General features: G+C 41.3%; 1 protein-coding gene across 1 annotated transcript in view; it reads right to left on the bottom strand.

The window, feature by feature from the left end:
* Positions 1 to 5,899: 5,899 nt before the first annotated feature.
* Positions 5,900 to 24,487, bottom strand: part of KCND1 (potassium voltage-gated channel subfamily D member 1) — a 158,193-nt gene continuing 139,605 nt past the window's right edge. The window contains exon 7 of the mRNA XM_073599791.1: positions 5,900 to 7,557. Coding sequence (XP_073455892.1) covers positions 7,356 to 7,557 — 202 coding nt within the window. The 3' untranslated portion in view covers positions 5,900 to 7,355. The remainder of the gene's footprint in view (positions 7,558 to 24,487) is intronic.

Genomic DNA, 24,487 nt, shown 5'->3' with positions numbered 1-24,487 from the left:
CCCTTCAAATCCGCTAAAAGAGATGTCCTTGCCACTGGAAATCAACCACCATGCCTTCCCTGGGAGATTGGGCAAAAGAGGTGGACTCTATAAGAGACCTAGAACAGCTCTTGGAGCAGGAAGCAGGGAAGAAAGACCAGTTCTCTCTTAGTTGGACCGCATGGTCCATGTTTCGCTATCATGGGCTAAGATTGGTTCTGTTGCCATCCTTACTTAGCCATGACGGTGGGTATCCCATCCCTGTCATTACTATGCCTACCTTATCCTTTCCAGCCCCTATACCTCCTTCCTAACCTTTGGTATTCCTTATCTGATTCGCATCCATTCATTATGCAAAAACATCACTGACGTAATACCTTAATTGTGAGATCCCTTCAGCATACTTCTTTTCTGTGAATATTTGATCATTAGTTTACTTTACAAAGCCTTACTTATCTTATGTAAACAAGTCTGATGCCAAAATTGGTGTTAAGCCCTGTACACACGGGCCAAATGCTGGGCGACATCGGCCAGTTCAGTAAAAACCAGTTGACATTCGGCCTGTGTGCATGGAAAACCAGCAGCCTACCGACTCCCGATAATTGGCTGAGAGTGCTGATCAGAGTGTTCTGGCGGGGAGGCCTTCCCCCTGTCAAAACACACAAGCTCAGTGGGGGAGATCGCTGTACTAACTTTGGATAGTTAGTGCAGTGGCTCCGACCGAAGCTGGCAGTTTTTTTTTCATCATCCTACTAGGTTGAATGTAAAAAAAATCATAGTGTGTAACAGACTTTACACATCCTTTCTTCTCCTTTTTTTTCCATGTGTTTGAATTCCTACTGTAATTTGAATTTGTGTGATTAAACTTTTACACTGGAGATCTTTTACTACCTTGGAATCTCCATACTTGCTATCTTTATGTACCTTTGTAACTCAATAAAGTCAGATTGAACAAAAAAATTATCAGTTTGTCACGGTAGCTGAACAATAATTTATGTTCTTCTCCTGAAGTTCCTGCCATTACACACTTCCTGTCCTAGGAGGACAAAGCTTACTCATTGTACTGTGTCTACCAAGGAGCAGTGTTGTCACCCTTCATCAAGAAGTGTTAGGACTACAGAATACCTCCCTTCCTCGCACTTCTGCGTTCTTTTCACAGAGGTGGAACTGAGCAGTTACATACTGCTTGGGATTTGAAAAGAAAGTTACAAGCTCACTGAATTTCCCATGTGTATTTAACAGACCGAATGAAAGCAAAATAAGATATGTCCATTGTTAGAGTTTATATACACTTTACATTAGAAATTGTATCGTAAAAGGTCATGCCAAACTAACTAAAATGGCCAGTTATACAATTTCAAACAAGGATTATAAACTGAGCATTACTATTTTAAACTGATTATATATTATCTAGAATCTCATAGTGGGATGTGTTCACATGTTTGGGAGGTATAAAGACGTTTCACATTTTTGTTTTATTTGTGAAATTCAGTAAGGAGAACTGCCTTGACTGTTTAGTCTTGAAGTCCTTTAATATCAGTCTTACAGAATTAAATAACAATTCCAGTTTGATGTTCAAATTATTTTATTCTTTATTAGACTTCTTTGTTCCTTATCATCAAAAGAAACCATTGAAAAGAACGAATGAGATGCAAAGTCTGAAACATACTCCCCGCCCACCCAAGGTGACTTCTGACAGACATTTAACATGCATGGAAGACAAAATAGTGACAAACTGCTCTGCATGGGTCCATTAAAGGGACAAGGACAGTTGGGATGAATAGGAGGCAGGGGGATTTAGCTGCTCACAGAGAAAGAAGGTGGTGTTCATTAGATCTGAGATTTCCAGATAACAGGTATGTGTCCAGAAAATCATATACGATGCTCAGAGCTTCCAGCAATCAGTCACCCAGTTTTGCCTGCGCTACTACATCTGTGCTATACTTCCTCCACAGCTAACAGATAGGTATATTCCCATGTATGTCCTATGGATGCCATTCTCATCCCAAAGGTGCAACTATAGCCATGCAATGAAGTCCAGCTGCAGCACGGACCAAGTACAAAGAGATAACACAAAATCACAGCCCCCTCTTTAAGGCTGCACAAAGGTTTATCCAAGCAGGAGCAATATTTGGCAAATAATTTGGTAAAGTGAATGTATATCTAATAGATGCACCTGTGCCACATCACTTTTTTTTTGTTAGGGTGAGGCAGCACCTTGAACATAATTTGGCTTAAACTGGGTATTTAGAAGGACCATGTGCCTTCTACCATATAACAGCCTTTCTCAACCTTTTTCACATGGAGGAATCCTTGAAAAACCTTTTAGATTTCAAGGAACCTCTGCCAATAGTTACACTATCCACACTTACATTGGAGGCCATTTAGAAAAATACCCCTTTACTGATAGCTGAAAAGATCATTGGTGTCATTGGTAACTTACAAGAGACGCAGAAATTGCTCATTGCTCAAGGAACCACTAGCAAACTCTGGAGGAACCCTATGGTTCCACAGAACTCTGGTCGAGAAAGGCTGTTCTTCAATGTTTTGAAGTTCTGTCATTCTAAATTTTACTGTTACATGTAGTTTATATTGGGTCATTTTCCACAGAGCATACTAATAACTAGATCAAAGGGTACCTGTCAGTAAACAAAAGTGGGAGCTGCCACTGGTGACTAGCTCTTAAAGATGCATGTTCCATGTCATTCTTATCTTTGCCTCACTACTAATAAGGTATAGACCAGAACCAGGAACAAACATCTGCCTAATAAGTCACCTGACACCTAACAAATGCTTTTTTGCACTGCAATAACCTTAAAAGTAGGAAGGATAATGAAGATGGCTCTGGAACATGTGTCTTTAAGAACAATTCAGCAATGACAGCTCCCAGATTTACATCATGACAGGTTCCTTTTGAAGCTTCATCCACCTTTGATCACCTACCAGTTTCTTACATCATTTGCCGCAATCGCTGCGGCAAGATTCCAGTTCCCAGTTCCGCCCAGCTGAATGCAGCCAGTGTAGGGAGGTATCTTTATCACACTTTGATTATTCCTTTTTTTTATATTGCACAGAAAGCAGGAGGGGGAGTGCACAGTAGGGTTGATTAGAGATCTTTCTCCTGGAAAAACAGGGACCAAGAAATATTCACACAACAGTGTTCACCCATAAATAGAATAATAATGACATTTCAGCTCCGGATGACTGATTAGGTGTTTGCCAATATTGCAGGCCAGGAAAGTGACATTTTGCAGATCTTACCATTATGGAGTCCAGTGTTCTGCAGATTTAATATAATAATACTGTGCAGGTCTTCTTCAATAGAGAGCGCTGTAGTCTGTGAATCATCCTTATACATTGTACATCTACATGTCTGGGGCTGGAACAGGACTGAGCAAAGCTTTATAGACTGTTCTCACATGATAAGGCTAGTGTAACAGTCTTTATAGTAATAACAAGCAATACAGTGAAAAATAAACTTGAATATCCCCTATCATCTTCTGCTCTTTGGACAGGTACCTAGAACGGTACCCGGACAAGCTTTTGTTCCCTGTAAATGCCCTCAATATATGGCTGTGTGTGAATTGTGCCCATGTGTGCATATATGAGATTCACAACATGCATAGACAGGCTCTTGTAATGCCCGGTGAAAGCCTGCAAACGGCTTTATGCCATCTAAATACACTAACATTCCCACCTTATTGTCATAAACCACTGTGTGCGACCTGTTTTGTCCAAGGCCACGCCATGATTGCACAACAATCAAACAGTGACATTGTACTTAACTGATAAATGCACAGTGACAATTTTCTAGAAAACAAAAGGACTGACAGTGTGCTCCTTGCTATTAGCGTCTGAGATTTGGCATTGTTAACGTCCTTGTAGGTGGTGGGCAGCACACTTGTGGCTGGCATGCGGTGGCCACTGGATGCAAGGGTCAGAAAAAGTATGGTCTACCAGGCCTTAGACGTCCAGACCAGTGAAAAAGGAAGAATAAAATCAGTGTGTCCCTGAGTCAAAAGCTCTTACCAAATCATTCCCTTTTTTTTTTACCAGGTAGGGGGTCAGAGTCCACCACCCTGCTTTGATATGCATAGTCTCCGACAAGCCAACCTGCTCTGCATCAGATAATCTGCAACACATTGCCTTTCATTTATACAGTGCTGTACATACTTATACATTAACATATACAGTGGCGTGTATACCTACGCAGAGTCCCATGTCTTGCCCCGACTGCAAACATATAATGTGCTATGCATACGTGTTGATATATCTACAGAGTGCTGTGCATACATACACATAGCTCTGTGCCCACAGATCTATATACCTCACCCCCCCCCCCATATAGATGTGTCCTGTGCTGTACACCTATATTTATCTACAGTTCTGTACATCCAAGTTATATACCAGACTTTGTACACAGATGTGTGCAATGTGTCTCAGTTTTAAATGCAAAGACCCTTTCCCCTGGAGTATATATATATATATATATAGAACAATATTACATGTGCATAGATTTCCTCTCCATTTGTGCATTTTTCTAGGCTACAGAATTGTCAGTCCAATGGGAACCAAGTGAGTGTTGACTGTCATGAGAGTGTGTAGATGTTCTGTGTGTAGCCTTTGGGATATGTATGAGTACATAGAGCATGGGAGCTAATATGATGACATGTCTTAAAGAATTAGTAAATAGTAGAATGACACGGAATGTGCATGTGACTGTGAATGTTGATCGCATGTGAACTATCGGTCTGCACAGGTCTCATTTAAATAGGTTCAATGGTGTCTTTGTAAACCTATGTAAATAACTTGAACCTCCAGAACCAACTGCAGGTATGTGGAAATCACACACACACAAAAATGTATAGCAGTAGCCTTCATCAGCAGCTCGTGGATATTGCCATTTTTTAAAGGTAGCAGGTTTTTAGCGACATATGAAGAGTTGCAGATACATATTTAGGAAGTTGATTCAGGTCTTCCATCACTAAGAAACTAAAATGATAAGAAAAGTTCTACAGTAAGCATTGTTACTTATTATCTGTTGTTTTCCAGGTATACAGTACCCATACAGGTACATACAATATATTTTCAAAAGTATTGGGACACCTGCCTTTACACACATGAACTTTAATGGCATCCCAGTCTTTGTCCGTATGGGTTGAATATTGAGTTGGCCCACCCTTTGCAGCTATAACAGCTTCAAATCTTCTGGGAAGTCTGTCCACAAGGTTTAGGAGTGTGTCTATGGGAATGTTTGACCATTCTTCCAGAAGCGCATTTGTGAGGTCAAGCACGAATGCTGGAGAGAAGGCTTGGCTCGCAGTCCCTGCTCTCATTCATCACAAAGGTGTTCTATCAGGTTGAGGTCAGGACTCTGTACTGGCCAGTCAAGTTCCTCCACCCCAAACTTGCTCATCCATGTCTTTATGGACCTTGCTTTGTGCACTGGTGTGCAGTCATGTTGGAACAGAAAGGGGCCATCCCCAAACTGTTCCCACAAAGTTGGGAGCATGAAATTGTCCAAAATGTCTTAGTATGCTTACTCCTTAAGAATTCCCTTCACTGGAACTAGGGGGCCAAGCTCAACCCCTGAAAAACAACCCCACGCCATAATCCCCTCTTCACCAAATGATTTGGACCAGTGCAAAAAGCAAGGTCCATAAAGACATGGATGAGCAAGTTTGGGGTGGAGGAACTTGACTGGCCTGCACAGAGCCCAGACCTCAACCCGACAGAACACCTTTGGGATGAATTAGAGCGAAGACTGCAAGCCACGTTTTTTTGTCCAACATCAGTCCCTGACCTCACAAATGCGCTTCTGGAAGAATGGTCAAACATTCCCATAGACACACTCCTAAACCTTGTGGACAGTCTTCACAGAAGAGTTGTTATAGCTGCAAAGGGTGGGCCAACTCAATTTGAACCCTATGGACGAAGACTGGGATGCCATTAAAGTTCATGTGCGTTTAAAGGCAGGCGGCCCAATACTTTTGACAATATAGTGTATTTAGAAACCATAATAACATGTGAATGGTAAAAGCCCTCTACAATGGCTATACCTCTTTGTCACCAGCTATGATAGCATGATAGTTGACTATAAAATAGAGAAAGAGAAAACAAGAATTAATTATGTGTTTGTGGAAGCAGCACTGTGTATATGCTAAGATACCATTGAAAAGTACATTCTGCCAGTTAAGGTTTGGCAAAAAAATAAGAAGATGACTGTATGCTGCTTGAGCTACAGGGTTCCTTGTGACTCCTCTCAAGAGCTTCCCACAGTTTCTTAGTCCCACAATTTCTCTTACTGGATTTATACACAAGCATCCAGTGATAGCCAGTCAAAGCAGAAAGATAATGGGCAAAAAATTACAAACTGTATTACAAACTGTGCTTTGGTGCTGCCTGCTTTTACCCTGCTGTCCTATGTACAGTACAAAAATGGCAATATAGACATATTAGACGGTAGATGATCATCTGCAGGATTAGGCGGAGATCAGAACTCATATAGTGAACTGAGCTATGAGTTTGTAATTTATGCTGCTAATAGCATACTGATCCATGATATAACGGCACTACTAAGGCTGTCTGCAAAACACAAGAGCATACTCTCTATTCCATGTCTGTGTGTGTGTTACCCATACGACCAATCAGTAGTCTAATCCTAGCTAACGCCTAGTCATGACATAAGTTCTTTGGCCAAATATTATATTCCATCATCCATTACCTGGTTTTTGACAGCTTCACCTGTTGAGACATTTCAAGCCCTATTGGTTGATGTTAGCTGCACCCAGTCTGTGCCACACCATCGTCACTGGTTCCTATTGAAATGATGTACCCAGAGAACAAGTAACTTTGTCATTTGGACTGTCTCTAGTATTCTTTATAGTCATGGCTGTACCCCTATTTGTGAAGATGACATAGCTGAATGAAATGAATAATGAAATGCCTAGGTATGTTTCTAATGTGCTTTTTAATACCCCCCATTATGTTTCATTAAGACCAACCCCTCTATGGCTCTTTTTGAAGCACAGGCTTCAGTGGTCCATTAAGGTGCTTGCAAGGGGTGTCAATCTGTGTTTACAAATTGGGGGAATTTAAGTTGTGCGATTCGGGCTGATGTACAAGCATGTAGCGAATATATGCAAGGTTTGTTTCAACATACGTCATGATCTTGTACAATGTCACTATTGTGCAGCAGCATCTGTGTGTTGGCGACATTGTATTACGCATGAATACTGAGATGTCATTTGTGTCTCCTTCAGCTTGCCACATGGAGATGAGTTGATTGTCTGGTATATTGGGACTGTGAGGTGTCAGTATGAGTGTGGTGTCACAGTGTGTTTGATACATCACTAGTTCCAGGAGAATACCAGACCCTACAAGCTGGAAATCCTGACAGTCTCCTGGTAGTATCTGGCAGTAACACTGGAATTCCTCAGGATGCCAGGACTGGGTGATGATGGCTCATCCGGTGTGTTGGCAGGGGGAGTGGGGATGCTGATGATGGCAGCTGTCAGATCAGACGTTTCACAATTAAGCTTCATGTTCCCGTGGGGTTTGGCGTTGAGGCTGGAACGGCTATGCAGGCCGAGTATAAGAAGAGACAGAAACAAAACAACGTTAGATGTCGGAACAAAACTACACACAGTGCAAAATACAATGCAGCCAGACACTTATTTAGATGAACTCATTGTTGGCAGTAAGCTCATTTACAGCATGCTGGTCCTAATGTGCTGACTACTAGGCACTTTTTCATCACATGTATGCATACTTCTTTTACTTTTTCTTTTTTTATTTTGGATAGAGCGGGGGTTGGTTAAAACCCTGGAAAATGCACTCTTTTATTTTTTCAGTTACAGCGATCGATATTATTAAAGGCGCAAGTATTGCCCTACTGAATAAGCCAAATGTTCAGAGACACACACAGACCTTAATATATTTCATGTTCCTGTCGGCCAAAATTGCCATTACGAAAAGCCCAGTTATAGACATGGCCTTACTGAAGCGTAAACATACGTGGATAATACTAAATGAAAAAATGGTTAGAGTCTTGCGAGACAGACAATGCCTCTTCGACAAAATATTGTCTCCTTGGCTTGCTTATTTGCAGGTCCCAGACACAAGGTGCTGACTTCAGGAACCGGTGTCAGTAGATCCCCGGACTGACTCACCTTCTTTTCTTCTCTATCTTTCTCACCCCTTTTTTCCATTCTTACCCCCCCCCCTTTTTTTTTCTTTTTTTTTCATGCCGGTTCTGAGTCCAACACTTTTCCCCTTCTTGGTTTGGTCTCAGTTCCCTTGGGCAGCTACCTGTCTGGTCTCCTAGCTGTAGAAAACCTGACAGTAGGCTTTTAACCCATTTGGGACTTTTTTACTGGACAATAATCCTTTCAAATATTATTCAGTGTGGACAATAACTTATGGTCTTTTCACTTTGTAATGTGATATTTAAAGTGGTGTTCCGGACGAAATTATACTTTTTAAATAAAAATACCCCTATAATACACAAGCTTAATGTATTCTAGTAAAGTTAGTCTGTAAACTAAGATCTGTTTTGTTAGTTTATAGCAGTAGTTTGTTATTTTTTAAACTTACAGCAGGCCGTGGCCATCTTAAGTCTGGGCATCTGAAGCCAGACTGTATTTCTTCCTGGATCTCATCCTTGCAGATCTCGCACATGCTCAGTGCAGCACAAGCAGTGTAATAGGTTTCAGGTCAGTTTCCATAGCAACGGCAGTGTCAGAGGAAGTTGCTTCCCCTTCCCAGAAGGCATTGCAAACAGGAAATGAGGCGATGGGCCGCGGCCAGGGAGGAGGAAGTGAAAAATTAATACAGCAGATATACAGTAAGTGCTGAGAAAAAAAATAAAAAAATATCCAATTTGTATACAGTGCACAGTTTAGTGAGGGATGCTGAAGAGTTGTAAAAATGGGTGGAACTCCACTTTAAGAGCTGCTAAGCACATCATATGCATTTTTCTTCTATGGCAATGTTAATTTAGGTGGTTGTTTGTGTATATAAGTGACTAGCATGGTTGACTACTATTATTTACTATTTACCGTATATACTCGAGTATAAGTCGAGTTTTTCAGCACATTTTTTTGTGCTGAAAGTGCCCCCCTCGACTTATACTCGAGTCAAGCACTTTTCTGCAGCAAAAAATTTCATTTTCCGAACTGACTTTGGGGCCCCGTATCTCAGGGCCACTTGGAGCTAGGGACCCCAAATTTGGTGTGCAAACCCAGTGAAACTGGTGCCACAATATATCCAAAGCTGAAGTTCCTAGCACTAAGTGGCCCTGAGATACTGGGCCCCAAAATCGGTTCAGAAAATGTCATTCTCTGCTGCAGAAAAGTTCTTGACATTTTCTGAACCGAATTTGGGGCCCCATATCTCAGGGCCACTTGGTGCTAGGAACCCCAAATTTGGTGTGCAAACCCAGTGGAACTGGTACCACAATATATCCAAAGCTAAAGTTCCTAGCACTAAGTGGCCCTGAGATACGGGGTCCCAAAGCCGGTTCAGAAAATGTCATTCTCTGCTGCAGAAAAGTGCTTGACATTTTCTGAACTGATTTTTTGGGCCCTGTATCTCGGGGCCACTTGGAGCTAAAAACCCCAGCTTTGGAAATTTTATGGTGCTCGTTCCACTGGGTTTGCACACCAAATTTGGGGTTCTTAGCACTAAGTGGCCCCGAGATACGGGGCCCCAAATTCGGTCAACTGTGTCCATCTGCAGCAATGTCATTTCGGGACCCTTTGGGTTCAGAGACCCCAAATTTTGGCTGCAGCTAGGGGGCATCGAGGAACCCTTAACTACCGAGTTTGAAGTTCAGGGGACCTATGGCTGCAAATGGGCACAGTGAGGCATGCAAATGGGCACAGTGATGCTGCAAATGGGCATTGTTGACCCTCTTTTCCAATTACAGTAGCTGTGCATTTCTCACCCTTGTCTTATACTCGGGTCAATACGTTTTTCCCATTTTTTTGTGGTAAATTAGGGCCTCGACTTATACTCGGATCGACTTATACTCGAGTATATACGGTAGTTGCAATTTCACTGGTACGCATTACAACTGCAGCAGTTATTTTTATCATTTGTTTAGTCACTCCACCCAACACTAAGTAGATATTGATATCTTTGATGCTGAATCACTTACACCCTTTTTTTTCACTCATCTACTGAGGGTAGTTACCCATCTTCTGAATTAAAAGGGTATTTTCAATCAGCACCATTTTGGTCCTGTGATTCTACAGCTCTATGGAAGGAAGTGCTCAACGATGGCTATGACTTCCAGGAGTTGTGATGTCACCCATAGGCTCCCATTGTCCAGCTGTAGTTGGCGCTTCCTTTTCTCCCCTGCAGCAGCTGCTCACTGACACGGGGGAGCCAGCTCTGCAGGATCATGGGACCAGACCAGAGCAGATTAAAAATAGGTAATTACTCACATCTTTTTTATACAGGTTGGGCGGAATAGGTAGGAGGAGGAGGGAGGGAACATTTTTAAGAATAGCTATAGTTAAGCTCAGTGCTGGGACAAGGTCATCCAGTGCCCAGTGAAAAAAAAGCTAAACTCCGTTCATGATGTGCAAGCTTAGGGGATCCTACGGCCAGAAATCTTTCACTTGTCAAAATCACTGCCACTGTCACTACTCCTGTCAGCCTTGTAACAGAAGGAAGGCGCCCCCATCCCTATAGTAAACCTATGGCACCCAAGGCAACTGCCCTTCCGGCCCACCCCTTGTCTACCCCCCCCCCCCACACACACACACATACATATACGTGCACACAATTACCACATTACCTGGTATAGTGTTGAAAATAATCATTAACTAAAACTCCATTTAATTACCTAAGTACATAGTCACATGACACCCCACGTTCTAAGTTTTCTTCAATGCAGAGGAAGAGGGTCCTTCCTAGTATCCATGTCACTGCCTGGGGGATATAGTCACTTCCTATACAATGGAAAGGTCCCCTCAGGCTTCAGAAGACAGCCATGCGGCAATACTGGATCACCGATCGTCGCTCCCATAAGCAGTGGTGGTTATGAAACATGGACCCCTGAGTTAGTATTTTAAAAATACAGATGAATGGGTCAGAGGGAGTTAAGCTCCGTCTGGGAATGGGCTTTAAGCTCAATTACTCCAAATAATTAGCACATTTAAAAAAAAAAAAACATTATATTCATTTTAACATTTAGTTTTTAGAAAAGTAATTTTTTTCTAAAACAAAAACCGAGGTTCTGCCATTGTTTTAACCAGCAGGAAACTTCATTCTGATATGAAGTCACAAATAAAGAAACTAAACCTTGCAACAAGAAACAGTGCAAATTGTGCAGCCAAATCAATTCATTAAAAAGTATCACACATATAAACCTTCAGTATTACAGGATCATACGGTTGTACCGACAGTAATGTACTGTACCTCATCCAATGCAAAAAATGCAATCAGGGATCTTATGTTAGTGAAACAGGACAGAATATACAAACAAGAATGAATCTACACAGACACACCATTAAAGAGCATTAAAAAGATCATTTCTGCACACATGTGGGAAATCAGACCAGACCACACTATGGAAGACATTACTGTTTTAGTTCTTAAAGTAAACTTCAAAACTACTCAAGAAAGGAAAACTTTTGAACTAACAATGATAATTCTATTTGACACAAAAGAAAATTGGCTAAATGTTGACCTCAGCTTTCTGAGTCACTATCCAATAGTTTTATGACCACTGTCACTGTGACTCTAACCCTCTCCCCATTCCATAGCCCTAACCCTGCCTTATCCCACTAACTATCCAAGTTTAATTACCATTGCTGTGTATGTCTGTGCTTTTCTTTCTCTTCTCAAAAGATTGTGTTTTAGTACAGCTTGGACTTTGAATAAGGGGGTACGCCCCAAAAGCTTGTCCTAACAATTTGAATGTTAGTGCAAAAAAAAAAAAAAAAAAAGAAAAAAAAGTATCATGGACAGTATTCAATTGTTTTTGCTGCCATTCTTCCTATCTTTAGCCACATGGTGGCACTGCGTGTATGTTTTACAAGACCACATCAGCAATGAACTGGTTTATGTAGGTTGTGGGGTCTATTTCTAAAGAGGCAAATGTTACCGGTCGCCTCCTTTGGCTGTGTACTCAGTCACAATCCCCACCAGATTATTATTTTCTGCCACTGTTCACATCCGACAAAATTTGTGTTTGCCTACTCTGATCTGGCAAATCTTTTCCAATCATTTTCTGTCAATCCTTAAAGTAAAACTAAATGCAAAACCTTTTTTTTTGTTTTCATTTTGGAGGGATTAGAACAGCTGTCATCTTATTAGTGCTGTCTGTGTCCACATTAGGGAGATTCATCCCATTTGTCCAATTTACTGTTATCCCTGCGAGTGAAAGAAATTCCCACATTTTGGGGTTGTTAACAGAACAGTAATAGAGGGAGAATCTTCCAATGGGAACACTAGCTCTGGTGATCCTGGTGACAACACCGGTTACCCTCGCTTTGGGGGGGATTTTTTCTCACTTCCTGTTTTGGCTATGAGACAGGAAGTGAAGGGAAATCTCCTCAATGGGGCACAGATGGTGAAAAAAAAAGAAAAAAAAACAGAGGGCAGTTATAACCCTCCCTTACTCTATTCAAAATGAAAAAAAAAAGTTTTGCCTTTAGTTTTACATTAATACTATAATAGCTAAGTCCTTTATTCTTCAAACATGGGACAAACAGCACTGGGATATAGCATATAGCGTTATTTTGCCTTCCATTGGACTCTTCTCCTTACCTCTATTGGTCAGTTAGATCAGTTACATCCTCCTGTAGCTCCCCCCACAGATCCTCTCTGCCCCCACCAGTCCCCAGGTGTCCTGCACTCCCTCCGACTACTTGTTTGGAGGAGCAAGAGCCTTCTCCTGAGCCCCACAGCTTCTGGGCTGTGAGGTCTGGCTGCTCCGTTATACACGTTATATTCAGTCAGAAGCAGGGTTTTCCTCTGACTACTGCACTCTCTTCCCCCTTTCCCCTACTGACATTGCTGCCAGCCAGCCTGGATGCTGATAGGAACGCTCCCTCCTGCACAAAACCCACCATTTTCCCTGTTCGTATTGAGAGATGATGACAGAAGAAATCAGAGGTTTTCCTACTCAGCCTGCTCTCAGAGGCCATAGCTATATAAGCTGCCTCCCACAACACCGCATCTGTATGCTCTCACCCATTTCTGTTCTCACAGCTGTGACTCTACTACCAACACTTTTACTGTGGGGCCCCTCTGTCACCTCCCCAGCACTGCACCTGCACATCCCATTTTTAACTATTACAGCTGTGTACCCCCTTGTGTCACCACGCATGTATCCCCTCACTTACATTTCCCCCTTTACTTACTCCATGCGCACCCCTCTCCTCAACATTCACCATTGGCCTGCTGTAGGTGCACCCCCATCTTGTATCCCCAATGCCCCTAAACCTAATCCTTCCCTCCTGCTATCATTGATGGACACAGCTTCTCATTCTTGACCATAGGGTTTAAAGTGCCACATACTGGAGTGGGACACTAGGCAGAAAAGAACACTGCACCACCCTATGGATAGTCCTAACTGATATAAACCCTCTCTCTGCTATAGGCTGGCCAGTTAGTCACAATGCAGTACAAGTAAAAAAAAAACAAAGAGAGGGCGGGTGCTGTTCCATCAAAGAATTCAGAGAAGCTTTCTCTTACGTTTGTTAACGGACACAGCTTCTTCTCATTCTTGACCATAGGGACATCCCAAAGTAGTGTCTCAACAGGAGGAGAGGTCCACTTTTTAATAAGGGCCTCCTCAAAAGGCTAACGCACCGAAAAGCACTTTGGAACCATGAAACTGTGCTTTGGGCATTTCCAATCTTTGTAAACAAATTTTTTTTAAAAAAAGGTATGATAAGGAAAAACCATTTACTGCACAGCATAAATAAGTACACCCCTTTTGAAAAGTAAAATTGTATTCAATATCTCAATGAACACAAGAACAAGTTCCAAAATTTGGACAAAACTGAGTTTTATAGAACATTTGTTTGGCTCATTACACGAAAGTAAGGTTAATAATATATGAAAAATTTGATTCACCACAATCTCGCCCCAAGTAAACTCAAATTAGCAGTGCTAAAGTGAACCCTAATCAAGAAGTGACATATAGTAAAGAGTGATGAAACAAACAATCAAACAATGATATAATCATATCATCACTCCTCCCTATTATTGTGCATCAAATAATATGATCAAAAAATTCACAAATAAAGTGCGCAAAACCAATTATGTGAATAACATATCTGTGCACATAAAAAATTAAATATATAATTCAAAATATATATAAATATGTGTAAACCAATGTGAATCAGTCCACAAATATAAAAAAGTGTCCACAAAAAGTCCAAATATAATATTGTTCCGTGACGTGATACAGTGCAGGTCTTCACTTAAAATAATTCTTCCACCGCACCTCTGTGACTGTGAATCCACTCCCCTTAGGTAAATAAACTCACCAGCTCCTTTTGCCCACACTCTTGTGTCAGGGCCACCAAGCTTTTATCCCACACAGCAAGGGGAAATTAATGATCTCCAATGGTACACCTTTACATATTCAGAGTGTGGTGCCAAAGAGCTCTCTCCGCATGAAAAAAAGAAAATAATCCAATAGTGCAATAGCGTAATAATATTTATTAAAATAACACACTCCTCCACCATTAAACTCACATCTTTAAAATTCACTGCAAGCCCAAAAATAACTCAGCACCGCAAGCTGTCACAGCATAAACTCCAATCCGTAAAACCAGTGTATGGTGGTCGCGGCGGACCCAGGTACTGCGCTCTCAAAATACCCGTCTCACCCGATCCCTGGTGTTGATAGGACCCACTTCCGCACTTCCTCGTATGGCGCTCCCCGTCACAGCGTCCCACGTCACAAGCGTTCGATTACCGTGTAGCCACGCCCCGACATGTTTCGTCATGAAGACTTAATCATGGGATTTTGAGAGCACAGTACCTGGGTCCGCCGCTACCACCATACACTGGTTTTACGGATTGGAGTTTATGCTGTGACAGCTTGCGGTGCTGAGTTATTTTTGGGCTTGCAGTGAATTTTAAAGATGTCAGTTTAATGGTGGAGGAGTGTGTTATTTTAATAAATATTATTACGCTATTGCACTATTGGATTATTTTCTTTTTTTCATGCGGAGAGAGCTCTTTGGCACCACACTCTGAATATGTAAAGGTGTACCATTGGAGATCATTCATTTCCCCTTGCTGTGTGGGATAAAAGCTTGGTGGCCCTGACACGAGAGTGTGGGCAAAAGGAGCTGGTGAGTTTATTTAACTAAGGGGAGTGGATTCACAGTCACAGAGGTGCGGTGGAAGAATTATTTTAAGTGAAGACCTGCACTGTATCACGTCACGGAACAATATTATATTTGGACTTTTTGTGGACACTTTTTTATATTTGTGGACTGATTCACATTGGTTTACACATATTTATATATATTTTGAATTATATATTTAATTTTTTATGTGCACAGATATGTTATTCACATAATTGGTTTTGCGCACTTTATTTGTGAATTTTTTGATCATATTATTTGATGCACAATAATAGGGAGGAGTGATGATATGATTATATCATTGTTTGATTGTTTATTTCATCACTCTTTACTATATGTCACTTCTTGATTAGGGTTCACTTTAGCGCTGCTAATTTAAGTTCACTTGGGGCGAGATTGTGGTGAATCAAATTTTTCATTTATGGTTGTTATCATTTAAGTAGCAGCTTAGATTCAGGCTTTATTTTCCATCAGCGCAGCGTTTTTGGGTGTATGAGTGGGCGGATTTTCTTTATACCTGATTTTTGACAATAAGGTTAATAATATAACTTAGATTACAAATACTTCAGTTTTAGCCAAATTAGTTGATGCAAAAATGAATACACCCCACAACGAAAACTACTACATCTAATATTTTGTATGACCTCCATGATTTGAAAGGACAGCACCAAGTCTTCTAGTCATGGAATGAACAAGTCAGAGACATATTGAAACATCTATATTTTTCCATTCTTCAAGAACGACCTCTTTTAGAGCCTGGATGCTGGATGGAGAGTGATGCTCAACTTGTCTCTTCCGAATTCCCCATAGGTGTTCGATTGGGTTCAGATCCGGAGACATACTTGGCCACTGAATCACTTTCACTGTGTTCTTCTTCAGCAATGCAACCGTGGCCTTAGATGTGTGTTTTGGATCATTGTCATGTTGGAAAAGTGCACTACAACCAAGGGCACCGAGTGATGGTAGCATCTTCTCTTTCAATATAGAAGTGAATTCATGATACCATCAATGAAATGCAGCTCCCCGACACCAGCAGCACTCATGCAGCCCCACAGAAGGACACTGCCACCACCATGTCTCACTGTAGGCACCATGCATTTTTCTTTGTACTTCTCATCTTTGTGACACCACATAGTTTTGAAGCCATCAGTTCCAAAAACATTTATCTTGGTCTCATCACTCCAGAGAACAGAATCCCATAGTCTTCTTCTTTTTCAGCATGGGCCTGGCAAATTCTAGGCTGGCTTTTTTGTGCATGGGCTTTAGCAGAGGCTTCCTTCATGGACAACATTCATGCATGCCATTCCTCTGCAGTGTATGCCATATTGTGTCATGGGAAACAATCACCTCAGTTTGGGTTTCTATTTCTTTAGCTAACTGCAGTGAAATTGTATGGCAATTTTCTTCAATCCTTTTCATCAGAAGACGCTCCTGTTGAGGTGTTAACTTCTGTGGATGGCCTGAACGTCTCTGTGAGATGGTTGCAGTTCCATCTATGTAAAATTTTTGTATCACTTTTGCTATAGTATTCTGACTGAAAAGTAAGAGCCGGTTCCCACTGGGACGACTTGTCAGGCGACCTAGCCGCCTGACAGGTCGCATCCCGTACTGTACAATGGAACCATTCTAATAGGAGTGACGCAAGTCGCTCAGACTTAGAAAAAGGTTCCTGTACTACTTTGGGGGCGACTTGAGGCGACTTGCATTGACTTCTATGTAGAAGTCATTTTGCAAGTGGCTGCTGCTGTCGTGTGCAGGTCGCCTGAGGAAGTCACGCTGTAAGTTGTGCTGCCTCAGTGTGAACTGGCTCTAAAGCTTTGCTGATCTTCTTGTAGCCTTCACCTTTCTTTAGTAAAGATTTTTTTTTCTCAGGCCTTGTGACATTTCTCTTCCATGTGGTGCCATTGCTAGCAGCATGAAATGGGAAGGGGTTTTGTTTGTTAAGTTGTACAGCTGTTTAATGAATAATTAGACTCACCTGTAGTTGAATTCTTGTTAATTAGGATTTTGTTGTCTAAAATTTAGCTTTGTTTCTAAGATTTTCATTGAGGTGTATTCATTTTTACAACATGGTCTTAAATTAATTTGTTAGGAAAAATACTTTGTGTGTGCAAATTAACAAATCTTGGTTGCAATCAATGGCCCACATTTGTGGGAGTATTTTGTAGTATAGCGTCCCATAGAAAATGTTGATTCTGAAAGGAAAGTAAAGGTCTTTCTGACAAATCGTTGAGGCGTATTCATTTATGCTGAGCGCTGTACATAACCCAGGCCATAGAGAAGGACCAATCTAAAAAGGCCACCCCACCAGTTTACAGAAATGTGACTGCTGCTGCTTTGTCACAAGCAAAATTGTCACCATGCAAAGGACTCATCAAAAATAGCTGCCTAATGTCACTAAGGTGTCCTGTAGCCACATATTAGCCATAGGGTGGAATCATGTAGCGCAGAGAGGAACAAACTTTCAACATTCAACACATAAGTAACAATTGTCAGCATTCAGGAAGAGCTGCAAACATGGATTGACCTAGAACAGATATAGACAACTGCACGGTGTTAATACAAGCTGTGAACAAACATCTAATTTATATATATATATATATATATATATATATATATATATTAATATACAGTATATAGTTTGACTACCCGCCAATAGCAATGATACAAAATGTCAAACAATATTACTCCTGCATATCTACTGTATAATGGTGTTTTCTTTTATTATTGTATATGGCTGATGACAAGGTATTTCAGTGTTTAACATATTTTCATATGGACCTGTCATTTTGTACCTCTGCTATTGTCGCAGTATGCTGCATATTTCCCTTATGCTTATGTTGGAAATTATTATAAAAAAAAGATTGAACACAATATTACTCCTGCAACTGCATACAGGAATAAATCAATAATCATAGCCTAAGTGAACATTTTGGAAAGAAAACAAAGGAAATCTTTTACCAGAGATATGGAGGGTAAATAATACTAGCCCCCACGCATATCATGGTGATAAACCACTTCCTCAGGAGATGCCCTCTTTACAGGTGAAGTGTGAGATAAACATATAATGCTGCTTGTTGTAAAGGAGCATGCCAAAAGATGTCATACTACTTGTACTACAGTGAGGAAATGGCAATGAAATGCATACCAACATGCAAGTTAGATTTCGTAAGCCTGAATTTCAGAAAATAGGGGATTAATAACAGTTAAGCCGCGTACACACGAGCGGAATGTCCGACAGAAAAAGTCCAACGGAAGCTTTTCATCGTCTATTCCAATCGTGTGTATGCCTCATCGGACTTTTTTTTTCGAAAATTCTGACGGACCTAGAAATGGAACATGTTCTAAATATTTCCGACTGAACCAATTCCTATCGGGAAAACCGCTTGTCTGTATGCTGTGCCGACAGACCAAAAACGATGCATGCTCTGAAGCAAGTACGAGACGGAAGCTATTGGCTACTGACTATTGAACTTCCTTTTTCTAGCCCCGTCGTACGTGTTGTACGTGACCTCGTTCTGGACGGTCGGACTTTGGTGTGACCGTGTGTATACAAGACCGCTTGAGCGGAATTCCGTCGGAGTTCCGTCGGAGAAACCTTTGGAGTTTATTCCGACGGCAAAACCGGTCGTGTGTACGTGGCATTAGACATAACACAGCATAAAAAAGGAAATGCTTCACAAGATAATCAAGAAAACAAAAGAAAAACTCCAACAATAGTAAAAACGAATAATTGTTACTTAGAATGATGAAGTATGAAGTACACAATACAAGCAAAAACAATTTTAACAAAAAATAATTTAGACCTGGATTTTCAGTTATTCACCTGCATTGTTAATTGGACAGCTTCCAAAATAATCCTACCAAATACTAAAAACGAAAAGCAATTTCCCACATGCTGGTACCACACTGCCTCCTAATGATACATAGGCGTTTTTGCATTTAATCTTGGAGGCTCAGGAGAGGGACAGGCACAGTGCTACACAATTAATGGTCCAGTCCCTAGATGCACAATTTTTAATCCCATGCCTTTTGCATATATGACACTGTCATGGATAAATAGACTTCAGTGTCTCCTATCATTGCCCTACTCTCCATGCTTCCTGGCTCCATTTTCACAGCCAAGAGGAGCATCTTCCACTTCTTTCTCCTGGTTGCCAGATAATGTAATTCCAAGACATTGAAAATCAACATCCTGTCCTACAAGATCTGTAAGAATTGGTAGCCTGACTTTATGACAAATACTCTGCATATATTGCCACCTGGACCATCTGAATCTCTCTCATGATCCCCCGAATTTAGGGCCCTTGTTTCCGGAGTTCATTTTTTCCTGATCACACATTTAGAGTCTGCCTCCTTACCCTGACACCCATCACTCCCTACCTACTTCTTTTTTATTTCTCTCCCCACCTCAATTATTTCTGGACCGCTAATCCTTTTTAGATTTCTGTCTGCTCTCTCTTATCTCCTTCTTTTCACGTTATTCCTTATATGACCAAGCAATATTCATTAGGTACCCTCATTGTACAACTCCCCTGGCAAAGTTCATTGATGCACTCCTTGCATAACCAAACGTACACACCAATAAAGCTCTCATTCTACTCTATGCTGTGACCTAGATGATATACAGTAAAGATGCTTTTTCAATAAAACTCTTGCCAAAGTACATTGGGTATTTACATGGTGATGTCCCCATCTTCATATCTTTAATGTGGTATTTGTTTTTTGTCTTTGCTTTACATTTCAGACATTATTTTGGTCAATATAACTCTTTTCTGTTTACACTTCAAATCAATAAACCTGTATTAAATAAAAAAAAAGCTGCTTCCTTTCCTACTACAAGATGCTTTTGATGACTTCCCTCAGCAACATTACTTTTTCTCATAGAAACAGTCAATGTCAACTATAGAAAAGAGCGCTAGTCGAGCCAGTCTTGTGCGGACAGATAGCCAGACAAAAATCAATAAGATAAACCATATATTGATTTATTGTTACTATAAGATGATTTAAAAAACAGTTAAAATTCCCTTTAATACGCTTAATAAAACAAATTCATATTGCAAAAACTAGAAAGACATTAGAACAACAAGCAGAGGAGCTAATAACTAAGATCTCAATAAATAATACACAATGATAAAGGCAAGAAATATTAATAGAAATAATAAAAATGACAATGACTATCATGGAATGAAAGAAGTGAGGGGGGGGGGGGTTGAGAAACAGAAAAATGATATATGTGTATACAACTGAATGGTTACATGGTGACACCATGTAAACCAACAGAAGGTTATTACCTGTAACCAGACAAAATATAAATGTTATACAACAAAAATGAACAACCAATGATGCAGGGGCTAGATGAGCTAGATGATACTATGGATCTCAAGGCCTTCATTTAACCCATTGGGGGACAAAGAGGACAATTTATAGATCCAGAATGCTTCCAGTTTGTACAATAAAGAGAACCTCTCATTGTCAGTTAGGGTACCACTTGGAATATATTCAATGGCTACAACCTTTGGATAATGGATGTTTTTTCTCACTATGATTGTGGTCGCAAGTATACAGAATTTTATGAACCCTCTTTTAACAGTCGTTTCCTATGGACCCATATGAAGTGCTCCTAAACCCCCTAGTATTTCCAAGCATCATTTTACACTCATGACCCATGTTCCGACATCCACAACACAGACAATAACAAAGGCATGGATATTGAAGAATCTATATGTGAGGGAGGATAAATCTCAGCTACAATTAACGCTATTTAACCTCCTCATATCCACGCTATTGCCAAATGACGGCAACAGCACGGACCTACATTGCCGGGACTACGTCTATTGATGTCGTCCCGTGCACGAGCGGCCTGCGCGCCCCCTGCAGGGGGCGCGCAGCACACTCGGTGATCAGCAAGTCTATGAGACTTGCCTGATCACAGATCAGAGCAAGGGGTCGGTCCTGACCCCTTACCACATGATCAGCTGTCAGCCAATGACAGCTGATCATGTGATGTAAACAGAGCCGGTAATCGGCTATTTTTTCTCCTCGCGCTGACAGCGTGAGGAGGAAACAAAAAGACGATCACCAGCGGCCGTGAGAGGGACATCAGTCCCGATCATGGCGATCATCTGTGCCCCCTGCCAGTGACACCTAGCAATAGGCAGCAGTGCCGCCTACCAGTACCCACCAGCGTCCCCCATCAGTGCCCAAAGTACCACCCATCAGTGCCCACAGTGCCACCCATCAGTGCCCACAGTGCCACCCATTAGTGCCACCCATCAGCGCCCACAATCAGTGCCACAACAACAGTGCTGCACATCAATGCCACCTATCAGTGCCCATCAGTGTCACCTACCAGTACCCATAAGTGCCCATCAGTGCCACCCATCAGTGCCCATCAGTGCCACCAATCAGTGCCCCCCATCAGTGCCGCCCATCAGTGCCCCCCATCAGTGGTACCTATCAGTGCCCATCAGTGCCACCTATCCATGCCACCTATCCATGCCACCCATCCGTGCCACCCATCAGTGTCACCCATCAGTGCCACCCATCAGCGCCCATCAGTGGCCATCAGTGCCGCCTTATCTGTGCCCATCAGTGCCGCCTTATCTGTGCCTATCAGTGCCGCCTTATCTGTGCCTATCAGTGCCGCCTTAACTGTGCCTATCAGTGCCGTCTTAACTGTGCCTATCAGTGCAGCCTATCAAGGCCGCCTTAACTGTGCCTATCAGTGCCGCCTTAACTGTGCCCATCAGTGCAGCCTATCAGTGCCCACCAGTGCCGCCTTTTCCATCTTTTTTTGTTTGTTTAGCAAAAAATAAAAATTCCAGCTGTGATTAAATACCACCAAAAGAAAGCTCTATTTGTGAGAAAAAAATGATAAAAATTTCATTTGGGTACTGCGTTGTATGACCGCGCAATTGTCATTCAAAGTGCGTCAGCGCTGAAAGCTGAAAATTGGTCTGGGCAGGAGGGGGGTTTAAGTGCCTAGTAAGCAAGTGGTTAATGAGAAATTAACCGAGAGCTACAGGGCTCCATGACTAGGGTTCATAAGGTCTAGGTACCATGGGTTGCTACTTTTTACCAGCCGTGGGGCACAAAAAGCAATTAAAACTCTTGTGAAAAAAGAAAACTAAAGCGCTGATGTGGATTCTATATAAAATAACAAAACACCAAAAAGAAATGTGTAAGCTACAACCAACCAATTAGTGCTGTGACACCTGTTGCTATAAATCAATATAAAATATGTTGGTGCGCTTATCAAACTATCCCCATCTGTTGGAGTGGTGCTTATATATAAAATCCTAAACCATAAAAATACCCTGATATCATAATCAGTAAAGTGAATAAGTGCAAATAAATAATCAATCAATAAAGTGAATACATGCAAAAAAATGCATCAAAAAACATATAAGGGAACATACATCCCCTAGATATATGTAGATGAAAAAAAGCAATAAATAGTGTCTGTGTTAATCCAGCTGAGGTCTAAATGTCCAATCAATTGCCTTTGATGAATTTGCTTGTATTTCAATTCTCACAGATCACAGTTGCATGATGAATTACATTTGCAAGGTGATGATTCACATACAGATAAAAGAAAAACCATCATTGCGCAGTGTTTTTAAATGCTTTAGGGAGAAGGAGTCAGTGACGTCTTCGCATAGTGTTTGGCAAACACAGCGATAGCTGTATGAGCGGTGAAGCTGTGTGACCATTAGACCCCTTTCACACCGAGGGCGTTTTGCAGGCACTATAGCATTAAAAATAGCGCCTGCAATCCGCCCTCAAACAGCTGAAGCATTGTCTCCAGTGTGAAAGCCCAAGGGCTTTCACACCGGAGCGCTGCGCTGGCAGGACGGGAAAAAAAGTCCTGGCAGCAGCTTCTTTGGAGTGGTGAAGGAGCGGTGTGTTTACCGCTCCTCCACCGCTGCTCCCTATTGAAATCAATGGGGCAGCGCTGGGATACCGCCGGCAAAATGCCGCTATTGCGGCGCATTGTGGGCGGTTTTAACCCTTTCTCGGCTGCTAGCGGGGGGGGTAAAAGCATCCCGCTAGCGGCCGAAATGTGCCACCAATCCGATGGTAAAATGGCGCTAAAAATAACGCCGTTTTACCGCCGACACTATGGGCGGCCCGGTGTGAAAGGTCTCTTATAACAAAAGCGATTCAGCTACTGCAAATGTGTGAGTGGATTACATTGTTTGCCCAGTTTTGTAGCATTTAAAAACACTGCGCAATGATGGTTTTTCATTTATCTGTATGTGAATCATCACCTTGCAAATGTAATTCATCATGCAACTGTAATCTGTGAGAATTTTAATACAAGCAAGTTCATCAAAGGCAATTGATTGGACATTTAGACCTCAGCTGGATTAACACAAACAGACACTATTTATTGCTTTTTTTTTTCATCTACATATATCTAGGGATGTATGTTCCCTTATATGTTTTTTGATGCATCTATTTGCATTTATTCACTTTATTGATTGATATATTTATTTGCACCTATTCACTTTACTGATTGTGATATCAGGGTATATGTTTTTTGATGCATTCACCTATAGGCGGCGTAAAACCCTCATAGTCATTATTATGGCTGTTCTGTGTCCCATGATGTACTCCAAGAAAAGGATTTTACAGGTAAGCTGTAGGAAAAATCGAATTTTATGCGATCCAGCACTGCAGTCATTTAACTGACAATTTGCGCGGTTGTGCGACGCTGTACCCAAATAAAATGTCCTTTTTTCCCCACAAATAGAGCTTTCTTTTGGTGGTATTTGATCACCTCTGCAATGTTTTCATTATTTGCACTATAAACAAAACAATTTTGAAAAAAAACAAAATTTATACTTGCCGCTGTAAAACATATCCAGTAAAAAAACTAATTTCTTCATCAATTTAGGCCAATATGTTTTCTGCTACATATTTTTGGTAAAAAATCCCAGTAAGTGTATATTGATTGATTTGCGCAAAAGTTATAGCGTCTACAAACTATGGGATATATTTATGGAATTTTTTTTTTTTTTACTAGTAATGGCGGCGATCAGTGACTTAGGCCTCATGTACACTGCTGCTGGCAAACAAACGTTTAGGAGCAGTTGGGCATTTTTTTCAACTGCTCCTGAACGCTCCCCTATGTTATCTTATCAGTACATGTACACAGGTTC

Source organism: Aquarana catesbeiana, linkage group LG09 (assembly GCF_042186555.1).
Source record: "Aquarana catesbeiana isolate 2022-GZ linkage group LG09, ASM4218655v1, whole genome shotgun sequence".
Taxonomy (NCBI): Eukaryota; Metazoa; Chordata; class Amphibia; order Anura; family Ranidae; genus Aquarana; species Aquarana catesbeiana.
Note: the sequence above shows the minus strand (reverse complement) of the source record. Positions and strands in the feature narration are given on the sequence as shown.